The sequence below is a fragment of the Artemia franciscana genome, chromosome 7 (assembly GCF_032884065.1).
Source record: "Artemia franciscana chromosome 7, ASM3288406v1, whole genome shotgun sequence".
Taxonomy (NCBI): domain Eukaryota; kingdom Metazoa; phylum Arthropoda; class Branchiopoda; order Anostraca; family Artemiidae; genus Artemia; species Artemia franciscana.
Window position 1 is genome coordinate 10,591,211 of NC_088869.1, and position 18,584 is coordinate 10,609,794.

General features: G+C 33.4%; 1 protein-coding gene across 1 annotated transcript in view; it reads left to right on the forward strand.

Annotated features, from left to right (window-relative positions):
- LOC136028685 (centromere-associated protein E-like) overlaps positions 1-17,596 on the forward strand; it is a 29,865-nt gene extending 12,269 nt beyond the window's left edge. The window contains exons 2-7 of the mRNA XM_065706513.1: positions 1,534-1,656; positions 2,976-3,087; positions 5,271-5,406; positions 12,921-13,016; positions 14,692-14,841; positions 17,297-17,596. Coding sequence (XP_065562585.1) covers positions 1,534-1,656; positions 2,976-3,087; positions 5,271-5,406; positions 12,921-13,016; positions 14,692-14,841; positions 17,297-17,596 — 917 coding nt within the window. The remainder of the gene's footprint in view (positions 1-1,533; positions 1,657-2,975; positions 3,088-5,270; positions 5,407-12,920; positions 13,017-14,691; positions 14,842-17,296) is intronic.
- The last annotated feature ends 988 nt before the right edge of the window (positions 17,597-18,584 follow it).

Sequence of the window (18,584 nt, forward strand, 5' to 3'; positions counted from 1 at the left end):
AGTATAAAGGAGCCTTTTTTATAAGATGCTTTAGTTTATAGTTACTGCTCTTTTTATTTTGCGAATGCCAAAAACTCATGTTATTTTCGCCATTTTCTTCGCCTAAGTCGAAAAAAATCTTTTATAAGGTTTATTGTCAACACTTTTACATCCTAAAAATATACAAAATAATAATAAAAAAAATGACAGTTTCTGATGAAAGTAAAGTGCGAGGTTGGAGCCTATAATGAACAAAAACTATTGCTTATTTATGCAACATATTTTTGAAAATTAAGCTTTCTTGAGTTTTTAAAGAGTTGTTAGAGTTAAAATCGTATCGTAGAATTTTTTATATCATGGCTGGTAAAAGACTATTGAGAGCTTTATAAGTTACTCTTTTATTTTCTGTAGACCACTTTAGAGTTTTCCTGTTTCAATTTCTATTTTTTCGTGCCAATTTTGTGTTTTCAGTAAAGTGCTAGTTTTCAGAATTCTGTAAATATAAAGAAATATCACGAGCCAGTTTTTTTGAACAATTTTTCAAAAATATATTGCATAAACCGTGAAACAGTAATTTTGTTCGTTTTAAGTTTCAGCTTCGCTCTTTACTTTCATCAGAAAAACTTAGTCTTTAACAAATACATCTATTATCAAGATGATTAAATTAAAAATTGGAAATACGGCTCTAGCAAATTTTGTCCTATACCCCGTCTGGCTGTCACGTATATTAAAAATTAAATCAAAGAACCGTCACAAGAGCTATAGGCTATTTCACTATGGCTCTCATAGGGGTGTTTTTGTTGCTGTGAATAGCCAAAGCTCTTAAGAAGAAAACGACTTAGGTCAAAGCTGCACTTGAAGAATATGCCTAAAATTCTTTGGAGCTATGCCTTGGTGAGTGATATTCCAGATCACTTCCATATTGTTTCGAAGTTTCCTTTCCTGAACCTTCATCGAGTAGAACTATATTGCAAATGAATGTATCTTATCGTTTCTCCTGAAGGAATATGTAACGTTTAAAATTATTTACTGGTTAAGTGATCACTCTGTTCTTCTTTCTGAGACCTTCATTCTACTGAAAAAGAGTGACTTATGTAAACTATGTAGATATTACCATAAATATTATAAATATCTGCTTTATCTACCTCTATCGTATCGAAATCGGAGAATAAGCCGAAAATATAAAGCTCCCGATATAACCGCAAAACTGCAGGAGCTTCATGGTAAGTTATCGGCACAAGCATATCGACGGCTTACCCCATATCACGGGCTCATCCGTTTGTTTTGTTGACCCTTTTCCTTGTTGATTTTGTTGTACTTATTGTTTTGTGCCTTTGTTCTCATCCGTTTGTTCTTTTGATTTTGTTTTACCTATGTGTTGTTTTCTTTTCTTGTGTTGTTTTCTTTTATGATGTTTATTTTGTTTTCTCTCTTTTTACTCCACTATCCTAACATTGTTTTATGCAGTGGGTTATAAATAAATTATTATTATTAATATAAGTATATACTTATGTATTCAGTCGGTTTGTAATTATCATGTTATCAATTTTGCAGATCATGTGTTCGATATGAAGGCCACAAACAGGGATGTTTACGAGCAGGTCACTAAGCCTTTAGTAGATTCGGCTGTCAGCGGATTTAATGCCACAATCTTTGCTTATGGTCAAACATCCTCTGGTTAGTATCCTCTCACAATGAAGTATTTACTAGTGTCAAGATTTAGCTACTGTTAAGTTTAGCCAATCAATTTTTTTTAGCCAATCAGAAAATTCTATGATTGGGTCAAAGTCAGCGTTAGCCTTTATGCCGCTATTAGCAAAATAATATTTGTGAATATGTATTAACTGCTGTATTAGAATGATCCACTTGAAACTGCACCTGTATTTTGTATGTTCAAATCTACAGAAGCTAATTTCGCTTCGTAAGTAGTGTCTTTAAGCTTCATTTGTTTCTAAGCAAAAATTGTTTTCGTTTTTACCTTTTAATTATTTTAGAAGTTTGATCGAGCATCTTTTTTATTATTTAATTTGATTCCTTTTTTATTCTATTCCTCTTAGTTTTTTACTTTGTCTTCCATACTAAAAAAACTTCGCGCTGGTACGTAAATATTCGTCTAAGTTTTGACTTCGCTCTATTTTGGTTAATTCAATTCCTTATTTATTCTATTCTTTTCAGTTTTTATTATGATTGTATTACGTTTGTACTAAATTTATTATGTTTATAGTTACTTTTTGTTAAGGTTCTATGCTTATGTGAAAACTTTCTTCGAAGTTTTGATTTCTTAACCTAATTTTCCATCACTTAGAGTTGCCATACCCTGGAGGTTTCAAAGCGTGGTTACCCTAGTTTATCAGCTATTTCAGCAGTAGCCACTTATTTTGCAGCTGCATTTTTATGCCATCTGGCTACCATTTGAAAAAAATGTACCCATCACGTATTACGTTCTAACCAAGAGTTTGGCAGCGAAATATATTTTCTTTGGTAATTGTAATTGTCCCGAAAACGAGACAGTATGAGAAAAAAAAAAATCATTTTGGTAACTAGATTTAAAACAAAGCAAACTAAATGTTCTATAATACTTATTAATTAAAATTTGAATGCTGTAAAAATTATCTGGATATAATATAGCATATGAAAGATTGATAATTTCACTTCAGAGGGGAACACAAAATTTTTAAAATGGCCATTAGAATTTGGATTATACAAACAAATAATCTTGAGTATCACAAATGAAATGTAAATATAGAAATATATAAGCGTAAAAATTGTAATCGAGATAACAAATAACATAAACTGAAAAAGGCCTGAATATTTCGGCTTCGCCTCTGCAAACCTTTATCAAAAAAAGGAACAGAAAGATGTAAGTGGAATAACAACTAAAATATACAGTTTTTTTTTTAAAGACCGAAGTGTATCTTTTCTTAAAGGCTAAACCTGACCCAGCAGTTATTCCATTTGTCATTAATTTTATATTCTGTTACAATCTTCTTTTTCAGGTAAAACCCACACTATGATGGGTAGCAAAACCGAACGAGGGGTCCTGGAACTCGTTGTAAACGAGATATTTGACGCTATTGAAAGTAATCCCGACCGGGAGTACTTGCTCAGGTAAGCACTATATAATTTACATCGCTCTTTGAGGCAAACATTCAGTGCTACGATCCTATAATACACAGAGGCTGGGGAGGGGCGTTCAATCAATGTCTCACTCATTAGAAGCAAGAAGGCATAGAACCTTGGAAAATGAGAAACATTCCCATTGAAATTTCGGTAAGAATAAAGCTCCTGGTAATACCATGCCTCCCCCTTCCCAGGATATCCTTGGTGGTGCTTATGTTAAAAGAACAACATCGAAGTAAGAGTTACAACATGTCTTACAATTTATTTTTTACTATAAAATCTCTGAAATGGGCAAAAATAACCAAGGGACTCTTTTTGACATTCTGAACAATAAGCGGCATGCTTTTTAACATTCTCTTCCAATAAGTGCTGTTTATAAGGAGACTGAATTTTAAAAAAAGTTGTAGGTTCAAAGAAGATTTTCAAAATGTAAGCAATCTTTTTGGGATTAAATCTCCCATCTTTTAAATATCTGTTGTTTTTAACTTTTGAAGGCCTGAATGTCCTGGACAGAGAAAGAAAAATTTATTATAACAAACAAACGATAATTAGTTTGTTTTTAACCCCAAAAGGTTAAAAAAATTGTCTGAGAGGGTAGCCAATATTATTACAAATAGGCTTACGTTTGCTTATGTATCCCATAATATTTTATCTGCTTATATTTGTCATCGGAATTTCACTCTTCACCTCTGGAAGATAAAAATCATACCTCCAATATCAAATGTATGTTTAGAGTAAAGTCTTGGGGGGGGGGGTTGGCAATGTGATTAGGGACCAATAATTGACAAGTATCATTTTAAAAAGTTAAAAAAGAGAAAAAAAAACAAATGAGGGTGCCAGAGAAGTCTTGGGGGGAGGGTCCTCCAGCCCCCCTTTGGATCTGCCCCTTCCTTATATTGTCAAACTTAAAAGTAATCGTTCTTTTTCTGAGAAGGGATGCACGTTTACCTATCTTCTGGTATTTCTGACAATCTTTATCTTTTTATATTTTGCTATATAGAAAATTGTCACAATCTTTTTTATATTTAGCTATATAGAAAATAGGCGCAATTTATGTGAAAAAAGATGGAACAAAATTTTTGAACTGAAAAGGAGGAAACAGTTCTTTATAGATTATAATTATGTATTTGGGAGGGACCATACAATATAATGTATTAATACATTTAATAATGTATTAATTCTCATGGTTAAACAATAATTTTGTGCAAAAATAAACCTATCAAGTTTTAACAGTATTCCCAACTGTAAAGAAATTTAGTAATGGCTGTATTTTATCCGCCAAAAGGAATAGCCATTTATTTTTGTTTTATTAAACCATGCCTCAAAAGAAACCAAAGGTCTTTTTGATTCTGGACTCTTTGATATTAGCGTCTTTCGCTGGCCTTGACTCATGGATTTACTCGTAAAAGTCGATTGTAAAAATCAAGTAAGAAAATATATAATAGGTTACTTTTTGATGGTTTTGCCAATTTATCCACCTTTTTACCCATTTATTGATTTTTACAAGATTAATTAACTATGACCCTCGAGTTGTTAAATTAAATTAATTTAACTTTCAAAAAAATTAATTCAATTAATTAACTTAATTCATAAAATTAATTTTCTTGCAGTGAAAATCTAGTGACTTTTTTAATGGTTTCCAAGTTTTCTTGGAAACTAAGTTTTCTTGGTTTAAACTTGGTCAGTTTCTCGGTTTTTCAAGGTAGAAATCATTGACGTCATATAAGAATGATGTCACCACAATAAACCAAAAATGGACAAGTAGATACGACACCAACTTGGGGATACTATTTACCGTAGAGAAAGATGGGGTTCAGAAAGATTTCCGTACCCCAGTAAATCAAAAGACGCTGCCTGGTAGACCAAAAAGAAAGGATTCCCAAGTGAGGAAGGGGCTAAAGCGCTAATTCACCAAAATTGGGAAGAGGGAAAACATGTTTTTGAGTATCTAGTGAGGGGTGGGTAGCCAATTTGCCCGTTAAAATAATGATTGAAATTTCCAAAAAACAGCATTTCTCTGTGAAAATGCCCCAAAATAAGGTATTTCCAGTTGTTTTTTTTTGGTGAGGTTAGGGGGGGGGGGGGTTATGAAAGATTCAAAATTACTATTTTTGTTTTTGTAAATTGCTATTTGTGCGATCAAGATGTTAATCTTTCCAAGTTGCTTTCAGAGTTTCGTTCATTGAGATCTATCAAGAGCAGATAACTGACTTGCTGACAGGCTCCACTCGACTCAAAGTAAGTGATGCTCACAACGAAGTTGTCATTAAGGAGCTATCAGAAGAAATGTGTTCCACTCCTGATAGTGTATGTATTTTTCCTCTTTTCGATATGCCTAAAACTACAAATATACTGCTGATGACGGACCCTGTATATGTGTCCGAAATATCCACTTAAAAAAATCTATTTGGTTCACTGTCAATTAAAAGGTTTCATCCCTATTTTGAACTGTTATATTTTCGTCATGGAAAGGCAGTTTCGTCTTCGAAGTTATCTACAAGTATGTAAAGGAAAATTTGTTGTGACTTTGTGCGAATACAAATGAGGCAAATTTGTATAATCAAATTGTCTTGGAGGTGATAAACTGTGACTTTTACGCGTCTATTTCAGTATAGAAATCTATTTTGTTTGATATATCATTTATATCAAAAATTTTGATATAAATATATCAATTATTTTGTTGAGATTTTTTGATTGCAAGCGAAAAACGGAGAAAATACTTAATGTGTAAAAAGCTATTTCTGGAGAAAAATTGGCTCTGCAAGGTTCTTAAACGAATCTTTTAACGAGATAAAAAATAACAGTATCTTATGTGTTGCCAAAACAGCAGAAGTAATTCCATTGTATTTCTATAAAGAACCGTATCAGGGCTTTTGTTGCGTTTTCTTTTTCTTGTGAATATGAAACTAGTATTTCAAGTAGAGAATTAGTTCTAACTTTTATGATTTTTTAAATGTTTTATGGCATATCTTGTTTTCATTGAGATAGAAAAAAGAATAGAGCCCGCCAGAGTAAAAAATTTCATGATCAGATTCCGCCATTAACGGCGACTCATGCTGTACGTTTATAATAAGCTATTCTAGAGTAATTATTAGAATATATATATATATATATATATATATATATATATATATATATATATATATATATATATATATATATATATATATATATATATTTTAGAATATATATATATATATATATATATATATATATATATATATATATATATATATATATATATATATATATATATATATATATATATATATATATATATATCTATATATATAAAAATAAGTTGTCTGTGGATCTGTGGATGGATCAGGTGACGTCACCTGAAAAAACTGGATCAGGTGACGTCAAAACTGAAAAAACTAAAAAAAGGCAAAAACTACAAAAAAAACTTAAAACTAATAAAAAAAATAAAAAAGCTAAAAAACTAAAAAAACTAAAAAAAGGCAAAAACTACAAAAAAAACTAAAAACTAATAAAAAAGCTAAAAAACTAAAAAAACTAAAAAAAGGCAAAAACTACAAAAAAAAACTAAAAACTAATAAAAAAAATAAAAAAGCTAAAAAACTAAAAAAACTAAAAAAACTAAAAAAAGGTAAAAAACTAAAAAAACTAAAAACTAAAAAAAACTAAAAAAAGGAAAAAACTGAAAAATAAGCTAAAATAAAGGTAAAAACCAATAAAAAACTAAAAAAAAAACTGAAAAAACTAAAAAAGGCAAAAACTACAAAAAAAACTAAAAACTAATAAAAAAAGTAAAAAAGCTAAAAAACTAAAAAAACTAAAAAAACTAAAAAAAGGTAAAAAACTAAAAAAAATAAAAATAAAAAAAAAACTAAAAAAAAGGAAAAAACTGAAAAATAAGCTAAAATAAAGGTAAAAACCAATAAAAAACTAAAAAGAAAAAAGGAAAAAACTAAAAAAAATTTTCATCTAAAAAACTAAAAAAAACTAAAAAAGGTAAAAACTAAAAGAACTAAAAAAGAAAAAAATAAATGACGAAACTCAAAGAGAAAGCGACCAGGACAAAAGGAATGTTCGATTAGCAATCAACAAAGCACCGGGACACAGGGAGTATAAATGACGACCAGGACATAAGTAAAAAAAAAAAACTATCTATATATATAAAAATAAGTTGTCTGTGGATCTGTGGATCGTGGATCAGGTGACGTCACCTGAAAAAACTGGATCAGGTGACGTCAAAACTGAAAAAACTAAAAAAAGGCAAAAACTACAAAAAAAACTAAAAACTAATAAAAAAAATAAAAAGCTAAAAAACTAAAAAAACTAAAAAAAGGCAAAAACTACAAAAAAAACTAAAAACTAATAAAAAAGCTAAAAAACTAAAAAAACTAAAAAAAAGGCAAAAACTACAAAAAAAAACTAAAAACTAATAAAAAAAATAAAAAAGCTAAAAAACTAAAAAAACTAAAAAAACTAAAAAACTAAAAAAACTAAAAAAAGGTAAAAAACTAAAAAAACTAAAAACTAAAAAAAACTAAAAAAAAGGAAAAAACTGAAAAATAAGCTAAAATAAAGGTAAAAACAATAAAAACTAAAAAAAAAACTGAAAAAACTAAAAAAAGGCAAAAACTACAAAAAAACTAAAAACTAATAAAAAAAGTAAAAAAGCTAAAAAACTAAAAAAACTAAAAAAACTAAAAAAACTAAAAAAAGGTAAAAAACTAAAAAAAATAAAAAATAAGAAAAAACTAAAAAAAAAGGAAAAAACTGAAAAATAAGCTAACATAAAGGTAAAAACCAATAAAAAACTAAAAAGAAAAAAAGGAAAAAACTAAAAAAAATTTTCATCTAAAAAACTAAAAAAAACTAAAAAAGGTAAAAACTAAAAGAACTAAAAAAGAAAAAAATAAATGACGACACTCAAAGAGAAAGCGACCAGGACAAAAGGAATGTTCGATTAGCAATCAACAAAGCACCGGGACACAGGGAGTATAAATGACGACCAGGACATAAGTAAAAAAAAAAATTAACAAAACTAAAAAGAAGGTAAAAACTACAAAAAAAACTAAAAAGAAAAAAAAACTAAAAACTAATAAAAAAACTAAAAAATCTAAAAATCTAAATAAACTAAAAAAGAAAAAAAAAGGAAAAAATAAAGGAGAAAAACAAAACTAAAAAACGAATGTATATACAGACCGGTACACCGGGATACAAATGACGACCGGGACACAGGGAATATAAATGACGACCGGGACACAGGGACACAACTACAACGGGGACACCGGGGAAACAGGGGGATATAAATGACGACCGGGACAAAAAAACTAAAAAGAAAAAAAAACTAAAAACTAATAAAAAAACTAAAAAATCTAAAAATCTAAATAAGCTAAAAAATAAAAAAAAATAAAAAAAATAAAGGAGAAAAACAAAACTAAAAAACGAATGTATATACAGACCGGGAAACCGGGATACAAATGACGACCGGGACACAGGGAATATAAATGACGACCGGGACACAGGGACACAACTACAACGGGGACACCGGGGGAAACAGGGGGATGTAAATGACGACCGGGACACCGGGACAGGGAATGGTCGATTAGCAATCACCATCAACAAAGCTCAAGGGCAATCATTAGAATCATGAGGTATAGATCTGAATACAGATTGTTTTCCCATGGACCATTATATGTTGCATGTTCAAGAGTCGGTAAACCTGACAATCTAATTATATGCAAAGACAATGGGACAGCAAAGAATGTTGTATATTCGCAAGTTTTACGTAGTTAAAACCATATATATATATATATATATATATATATATATATATATATATATATATATCTATCTATATTCACAGGTGGGACATAGGGACACAACTACAATGGCGCGTAACTATTATGGCGCGTAACGACTTACGCGCGCGGGGGGGCTTGGGGGGGGGGGCGCGAAGCACTCCCACCAACTAGGTGTTGGGGTGGCGCGAAGCGCCACCCCAACAGCTAGTATATATATATATATATATATATATATATATATATATATATATATATATATATATATATATATATATACTGTAGAATAAGAAAATGGAATAAATAGACACCAACTGGCAAAAATCTGGCCTCTATTTAATGTTTCTATCTCTATTCTAATACTGTATCTTTTCTTTGCCATGGCTAAATGCAATACCTATTAGCAGTTTACACACAATAACTTAATTAGCTTTCTTATTTACTTTTGAACCGTTTTTTGTTTTAAATGTGTTCGCTCCGTTTCCCTTGAATATAAATTATAAATATCTGTACTTCCATAAAATATGTATATTTACATAAATAATATATCAAATATCTATGCTTATATTATAAAATATCTATACTTAAATAAAAGTTGAATAATTAAGTTAACTGGGCTTCAAGACAATTTTTTTTAATAGAAAATATTGCAAAACAGGAATTCGCCCAGGGGTACAAGTTCTGTTCTCCTGTTGTCCTTTTTTCGGCTAAAGTTGAAAAGCAAATGAAATGTCCAAATCACAACTTTTTCAAAACACAGATGTCTCTCTCGTATATAACTGTGGTCAATAATTTTGACAGGTTTTGATGGGTTAAAACAGATCTGAGAATTAAGGTTAAGAAGATTTTGTTGCTTGAACTAAGAAAAAATGTAGTGGATGAATGATGTTAGGTAGATAGAACGTTGACCAAAACGGATTACTTTTACTAAATAGGTTGTAATATTAATAGTAAAGAAGGTGGATGAAGTGAAGACTTGGAAAGTACAGAAGGGTTTTTGACAAGGTTTCTTCAAGAAGGGTTTCTTTTTACAGAAGGATGGTTTTTGGAAAGTTCAGAAGGACGGGAAGAAAAGTCTCAGAACTAAGGTTAGGATTCTAGAAGCTACTGTAACGACTGTCTTTAAGTATGGTCTGAAAAATTGGGAGGGGTGAGAAATAAAGGAGGAAGGGATTTATTTTCAGCACAGATTTTTATTTGTCTCAGTACACTTTAGTTTTCCAGAAAAGGGCAAACATATTTTAGTTTAAATAGAGGATCCAAGGGAAGTGTTTCTTCTCTAAATATTACTTTAAAAATAATTGGAAAAAGGAACTTTCCAATGAAAGCCATAGAACCATATTAAAGCCTGAGACGAGGAGAAATAAAGTTTTATAATAATTCAAACTCAAAACAATAGAAATGACTACCAGTAAATTAATGAACCCCAAAACTATCAGAAATCAAATAAATCATCACATTAAACGTAAAGATAACAGATCCTGCTATTTATTAACAAATCAGTCATAAAATGAAAAAAATTTAAAACGAGCAATCAATTCAAACGGAAAAAAATACAAAAAAAAGACCTAGGGCTCCAGTCCCCTTAGCATTCTAAAAACTATAGCGTCATTTGCCTTTTACTGAAAGAGATCTGTATACAAGGTGAAAAGTCTTAGCAATAAGGCCTGGATTCTAGAAACAGTGTAATGACAGTTCTTAAGTATGTTCCTGAAAATTGAGCACAAGGCCGTATTCAGAAGGGAGATGCTTAAGGGGTTCGAATCCCCCCTTTAAATGATTGTCCGACTAAAAAAAATAACAAAAATTTGTATATTTTTGTTATTTTTAAATATTTTAATATTTTTAAATATATACAAAAATTTGTATATATTTATTTTTAAATATTTTTGACGTTTTTAAAGTTTTTTTTGTACCCCCCCCCCCCCCAATCCTCTTGTGACCCCTCGAAAAAATCGTTATGTACCCCCCCCCCCCAGAAAAAAAAATTGATACGACCCTGCTTGAGCAGTTCGAAAGTAGATGAAGGACTGATTTGTTTTCAGGTTGAAAGTTGATGTTTTCAGTACATATTAGTTTTTTACAAAAGGGAAAAAACGATAGAATTTTAGTAGTTGGAATCGAGGGCCTCAGTGGAAAGGATCTTATTTGTGTATTTGTGTCTATATGCTATATATTGCCAGATATGTTTTATCAGAGGGAAGATTGAAGTCCTGTTCTTTTTTTTGTTTTTTTTTTTTTTTTGCTTGATTTTGTTTTTAAACTTCATTGGAAAAAAAGAGAAGAAATGCCAGATGTTCTCCTTGGAAGTTTTTTTAGATTAGGACTGGCTTGAGTGACTACACATCATACAAAAAGCTGCACAAAAACGTGGCTCATTCCATCATTCTGCGGCTCATCTATAATGGAGAAGTCAAAATGGTTAGGCTATATTTTACAGATAAATGATAATTGTACGATTTACAATAGGGAAAAATTGTGATTTGTGGCAATCCAACTGGTGTCAACCGAAATGTAGGATGTCTTCAATGGTGATAGGAATTGGTAGTAAAAATAATTAAAGGAGGTGGAGTTTTGTGAGAGGAAGTAATGACTGAAGCTTCAAATAGGGAGGAGTTGCAGAGGAGCTCAGAGTTATTATTTGCTGGGGAGCTCACTGTCAGTTGGGTAACTAATGGACTTTTCGGGCAAAAGTTCAGAACGCCGGGCACAGACCGACTATATTAATAGGGGCGAAATGAGGAATGGTTTTAAAAAGTATCAAGGCACAAATTTGTCGAAATAGTATGAAGTTGGTGGCGAATTGTATGCAGACTAATGGAAAGTATGAAACTAAAGACTGTAAATTCCAAGGCAGGGAGGATTGAACATAGAGCTTCCGAGAATTCGTGCCTGTTTCACGCAAATCTGGAAAGTAAAATGATTGTTTACAATACAAGGACAACCCTTCTCTTTGACTAGTTAAGAAGTCGAACCCTACACTTGACGGGAATCTGTGCCAATTTAATGGATTCACTTTTAGTTGATTCTTGTTACTAGTACTTTGAAGGGAGAAGATAAGGCCTATTCACGAAGACTGCTAAACATAAGTCTAGTGCTTTAGCTCAAATTAATAAAAAAATATGGTAGCGTTGGAGCCCTCTACTTATGGTTCTGTGTGTGACAGTATGGAAGAAGATGCATTTTGTTTAGCTTACGTGCCCGTTTTCACTTGGGAATCTGAGAAGAAAGATGTCTGGGGAATGAATTGTGGAAGAGTTATTGATGATTGAGATTGCTTAGGGTTGATCCTTCATCATAATAAAACTAAAGGTGCACTCGGACAGACCTTTTGTGTCAGACAGAGAATGTTTTATTCAATTTATTAACACATAAATTTGAATTAAAATGGAATAGTTGTGGGCATCAAGTCATGGCTAATTGTAGAAAAAGCCAAGACAGATAGTTCAATTGAGTTAGAGACAATTCTTGCATTAATCTCCCCCTTATTGGGATTGTATAAAAATGATGTTAGTTCATTTGTTATTTGATATGTCTATCTATTGTCCGTCCATGCTTCACTCCTAGGGCAGTAGAACTAAGGTAGATAGATAGTCATAGAGCTAATATATTCATAGAACCTATAGTTTTCCAAGTGTTTTGTTAAATGGCACGGGTAATAGCGGGAGTGAGCTTACCTCTCTTATTGGACTAATACTTGTTTGTTATCTTTTAATAAGTCATGCCTGCCTTGAGTCCCAGGCAGGTCGACCAAGAATTTAAAATTGGCATAGGATTATCATTAGATTGTCTGGAATGAGAGGTAAACAAGGCACGCCGATTTTTCTTTTCTTTTTTTTTTGAGCTGTTACTTTTTGTCTTCAACTATGACCCTATGCTTTTCTGAAGAGTGAATTTTATTACATATATAATAATATGTGTCTTAATAATGATAATTTTCAAGACTAAGAACAATTTATTCCCAGTATCGCCAGTTGCCAATTTTTTTTAATTTAATTATGCTGTTTTCTAGCTCTTTTTTCTTCTATTAATTGTTTCTGTTCATAGGTAATAGACGTTATGAAAAAGGGTGAAAAACTTCGTCACATAGCGTGTACAAACATGAACGAGAGGAGTTCTCGGTCGCACACTATATTCAGAATCGTAAGTATCTCTTGTATATAGGTTTCCCTCGTTTATTGGACGAGTAGGCTACATTTGTTTGGATTTTTTGGGGGGATGGGGGATTTTGTCTTTTTTTTATTGATGTTTTAAATCAAGTTATAGAATTTCCGTCTTTTTTTGTTCATATCCTAATTTTTTTTATCGAAAAAGTTACTTCTGCAAAGATCTAAAAATCACCTAAAAGGAAAGAATTGGGAGTCAAATTATTTAAAAAAAATAATGATTTGTAATTCTTTGTGGTTTCTTCCGCGTTGGACAAAAACCAGATTAATCACCGCACACAAAGTTTGCAATGACATCGTAATGACATCTGTAAATGACATCGGGCAGGAACATAATATTTTAAAGTAGACCCACGAGCTCCGCTATCCTACTATCTACTATCCGTTGTCGGCTAACGTTTTTTGTGTTAAGTTGAATAACAGTTGTGGTGTATGGTGCTATTCGTGGACCGGCTAGCGAAGCTGATTTAGTTTTGCATTTGATATTTGCGACTAGCGAGAAGCTACTAGACTGATATTAGTGAGAAGACAAGAATTGGCTAGACCCGGGAAAGTAAATCTAGGCTACTAGCGGAAAGTGCTTTTGCGAAAGGTTTTTGGCGCCAAATTCAAATTATTATATTTTTGACTTTAAACAATCTTTACGTTTCCTTTATCTTTTTTTTTAAATCAGAACTTTCTTGTAGGGGATAATATTTTGAAAGCTTGCTAAACCAGGACTCTTTTGTCTTAAGAGTTTTCGTTAATGGTAAATTTTTTGTTTATTTTATATGTTTTGGATGAAAATAAAAAAATGTCTATGTCTATGTCTAACCATAACCAAGACACAGTTTATTAAGATAAGTTTATAAGACAATGGAAGTATAGTCAATATCCAATTACCTTGCTTTTTTGCAATTACCACAATTAATTACAGGTAATTTTCAATTACGAGACATTCGAGAAAATTTCACTACCAGTCTTATAAGCCAGCTTCGTCTTCCATTGAATATTTAAGGCCGACACCTTTTTGCCGTTAATTCATACTACTACTAACAACTCATTGCAGCATCATGCCGTCTGAGGCCAACACAGCCACGTACGCTCCTTTTCCATGAAGATCTATTCAAAGGCTCCCTCTTTACATCCTCCCAAGAAGCTGTCATTTCCCTTAAATCTTTCCTTGTGACATCCATCCACCCCATTTGGGGACGAACTGCTTTTCATTTACCCTAGACGGTTGGCCGACAAGGATATTTGGTAATCTGTCACTCTTCATCCTCAGAACGTGTCTCATTGTAGCCCTAAAAGTCGGGACTGAACGACATTTTTCGTACGTTAATACATGGCTTGTTGCGAATAACCACCTTACGTTATTTGCAGTAATACTTGTTCGGTTCCTATCGTGATGTGGAAGGTCGTACAGTTTCTTTTTTTTCAGTACCCTTTTACACTATAAAGCTGTTTTTTCTGCTGTTTGTGAAGTTCCCTTCTTTACTCCCAGAGATTTTGAAAACTAGTGATCTCATAATCAACTTCTTTCGAGTTAGAATCCTCCCCCGTACCCCATCTCAATAGGTAAAAATTTCCCAAATCCCATCTCCTCTAAGGGTTGGTCATTTACTTTCTACCTATGTTCTGCGATACTGAAGTATGACTCATCCTTTTTTCAGATTATTGAGAGCAGAAGTCGCTGTGAGACTGGTAGCGATGAAATCGCCATTCAACTCTCTCATCTAAATCTAGTTGATTTGGCTGGGTCTGAAAAAGTCAATCAAACAGGAGCCACCGGCGGAAGATTCAAAGAAGGGTGTGCCATCAACGTTAGTCTCAGCGCCCTGGGAAAGGTTATTGACCAACTGAGTAAAAATGAGAGGTAATTTTTTCGGCTTGGTTTTAGGTCTCGCTGCATTTTCAGTTTTGTTTGATTAGCTATTACCTTAAATCTGTTGACTCATCCTTTATTTGAAAAAAAAGAGGAAAAATATCCGTCGGGCTTTCTCAATATGTTATTAAAAGACATTTAAGGTTTTCGTTAAGAAGTTACAACTTACCTATGAGTTTATAATCTGCATTGTTTTCATTTTTCTGTGCATTAATTATTATCACGACAAAGACATCTACGAAATAATATTCGTTTTCTATGTTTGGTATTTGAATTCAGTCCTATATAGCTTATTGTTATTACCAAACTGAGTCGAGGCCCAGACCACAAACGCCTTTTACCTCCACATGCAAAAACAAAACTACTTATTGGTAGTGGAAAGGGAGGAGGGATGTTTAGTTTCATATCTATACCATGTATTTTGCAAACTATCGGGCATTACCATCACTAACTGTGTCATCCGGCTTAATAATTTGTTGATAAAATATCTCCAACTGGCATCTAATGCCGACCGGAGATTCTCCCATCAGATGCTTTTTTATTTCTACGCCGATATCGTGTTTTTCAGTTAATATTCAGTTGATAAAATATCTCCAACTGGCATCTTATGCCGACCGGAATTTGTCCCATCAGATGTCTTTTTGTTTCTACACCCATGTCGTGTTTTTCAGCTTAATATTCAGTTGATAAAATATCTCCAACTGGCATCTAATGCCGACCGGAAGTTCTCCCATCAGATGCTTTTTTATTTCTACACCCATATCGTGTTTTTCAGTTTAACATTTAGTTGATAAAATATCTCCAACTGGCATCTAATGCCGACCGGAATTTGTCCCATCAGATGCCTTTTTGTTTCTACACCCATATCGTGTTTTTCAGCTTAATATTCAGTTGATAAAATATCTCCAACTGGCTTCTAATACCGACCGGAAATTCTTCCATCAGATGCCTTTTTGTTTCTACAGCCATATAGCATTTTTCGCAAACCAGGGAACTAGCTATTCCTGTTTGGTACGATGACTCCCTGAGCATTCTCAGTGCAATTGTTTCCATAACCATTCGTATTTCAGGCCTATTAAGTCATAATAGATGTTTTGTCAGCTTGGGGTCCAACTCTTGAGTCATTTCTTTTGTTTCGTTGTACCCCACCTTTCTGTTCAGATTTTTTTCGCCTTCTCATAGCTTCATCTCCTTATCTTCTTTGTGTCGCTTTCCAGCAGCATTGAGAAACGGGAAAGAAAAGCCCCCGGTAAATTATCTTGAAAACAGAGTAATCTTGTAAAAAATTGCGGGAATCTATTGTAAGTAATTACAGAAAATTTAATTTTGGATATTTATCAGCGTAGACTTGAGTGTACTCGGAATGCCCTTCTGATAGCCTGCTTAGACTGTTCGTGATAGGGTCCCACATAAAACGGAAAAATTACCCCTCTTTGGAGGGCAACCATTTCGACAAGTCTGTGATTTTTTTTTCTTTTTAACTCCAGTATTACTTGCCGATCCCTGATCATATGGGAAATCCATTGCTGGGTGGGGTTTGTGTGGGTATGTAAGGATTTTTTGAGGGAGAGGGGCACTAAAATATTTATTTTTTTGGGGGGGGGGTACAAACAATTTTTTTTTTTGGGGGGGGGGTTTAAAAACGTTAAAAATGCATAACAGAAATGTTATATTCATTTCGTTGCGTTTTTATGGGTTCGACTAACACTTTTTTTTAGGGGTGGGGTTTCCAACCCCTAAGCCCCTTTCTGGATAAGCTTTCGCAGTAACAGATGCACAAGACCGATGGTCTTATTAATAGAATCACAGCAAAATAAATAATTCAACTCGCCTAATTGGAGAGACAATCTCAAATCTTGAGCAGTGAACCAAAATAATATTTAGACTCGTAGATAAATAATATTTATATATTATACAGTTATAATTTTAAAGAATTAGATAGTTAAATTTCTAAAGAAAAAGACCTTATTGCCAGAGTTATTGCAGCTGAATTTGCTTGTTTGCTGTTAATGGGATAAGGCTATTGCATTGCTTTGAGGATATCTTCATATTGATATATACCCTCTAATGATAGATGTATAGTTAAATTTATTTGAGAGATTTTCTCCAGTTCCTAGAATAGGTCTTTCTCTCTGGGTACTTTTATTAGCGCCATCTTTTTTCTCAAGTAGACTGGCCCGCCATCTATATTGCAAAATTCATAGAGCGCCATCTTTGTTTCCATTTCATTAAGGTGTTGATTTTTTCTCAGAACAAGCAGAAGAGGGGAAGGAACCCCCCTGAAGCGCCGTACTGTACCCGCCGGTATTCAGTTACCCGTAAATTGCGGGGAATAGGTGAGGGGGTCCTTACGCTTCCCTTGTTCCTGGGTGATTTCAGTAACTTGCTTCAAGCATGGGGGAGACTATAATACTAAATCCTGTGTTGAACTACATATCGCGTTCAATGAGGCCAAAACTGGTGATCGATTTACGAAATGCGTCCAAGATGAGGACAATTTAATGGATATTGCTAAACTTTTTGCAAGATGCGCTAAAGAAAGAATAGAACTTCCCAAGTTCGTTATATTTGATCCTCAAGAAGTACTGGCCAGTGGAGCAGAAGTAGGCGCATGTGTCATATCGACAGTGAATGAAATGCGACGGCAGTTCTCGGGTTTTCTTGAGCGCTACAACCAAGTCCCAATCCCGTGACCTCCCGGCAAATCTGTAAGTGTCGGAAACCAACCCAATCCTGCACCAGATAGACTTTCTCCATTACCCTATTCCGTAGTTTTAAAGAACCCACCCCCCACTACCACGCCGGAGGAACGAAAACAATTTTTGATGAGTATGTGTGGAGAAGACCTGTCAGTCGATGATGGTGAATTGAAAAGAAGTCGATCTGAATGGCGACTTGCAGTTAAAACGAAGGTCAAGGCAAACAGCATTGCCTCTTCTATCAACCAGAAGTCGCAAAGTGTAGAAGCTAGGGTGAAATCCCCAGTTTTTATAGGTGTGATCAAAAACATTCCGACTACATATGATGCCGATAAGGTGAAAAACTGCGTTTCAGGCTGCGAAAGGGCAGAGCAGTGTGGTAGAAGTCGAACCTATAAGTTGTCTATCAGCTAGGTCTGGCCATGAAAAGTCTGCCAAAACTAGAGTTTGAACGTTTTCCGATTGAAGAGTTTGTGTACCTTCCAAAACGATGCTATAAATGCCAGAAATTCGGTCACATTTCAGCAGCGTGTTCCGCTCCCCAGGTTTGTCCCCGTTGCGGTGTCCTTGGCCATACGTCAAATGCTACTACCCCCTGCACGAATCCAATTGGCTGTGCAGCATGTAAATCGACAAAACATACCTGTCAGTCATTCCAATGTCCTGAGATGAAAAAGCAAATTGGAAAGCAAAAACGCTCCGATGAATGAACAGCATGCAAGTACTAAGATCGTGTCGTGGAACTTGAACGGAGGTGTGTCTCACAGAATCCCCTTAATTGAAGAATTATGGCGGCGAGGCAATATTCTATGCATCCAAGAACATCTGCTGACAAGTGATAGTTTCAGCCTGCTCAAGTTTTCAGACGATCATACATTTTATTTTGTCCCAGCAAAGTCTCGTCAACGTAGAAGACCCTCTGGCGGACTAGCGATCGTATGTAGCTCTGCAGTTGATTCCGAGAGTCTTCATACAGCTGAAA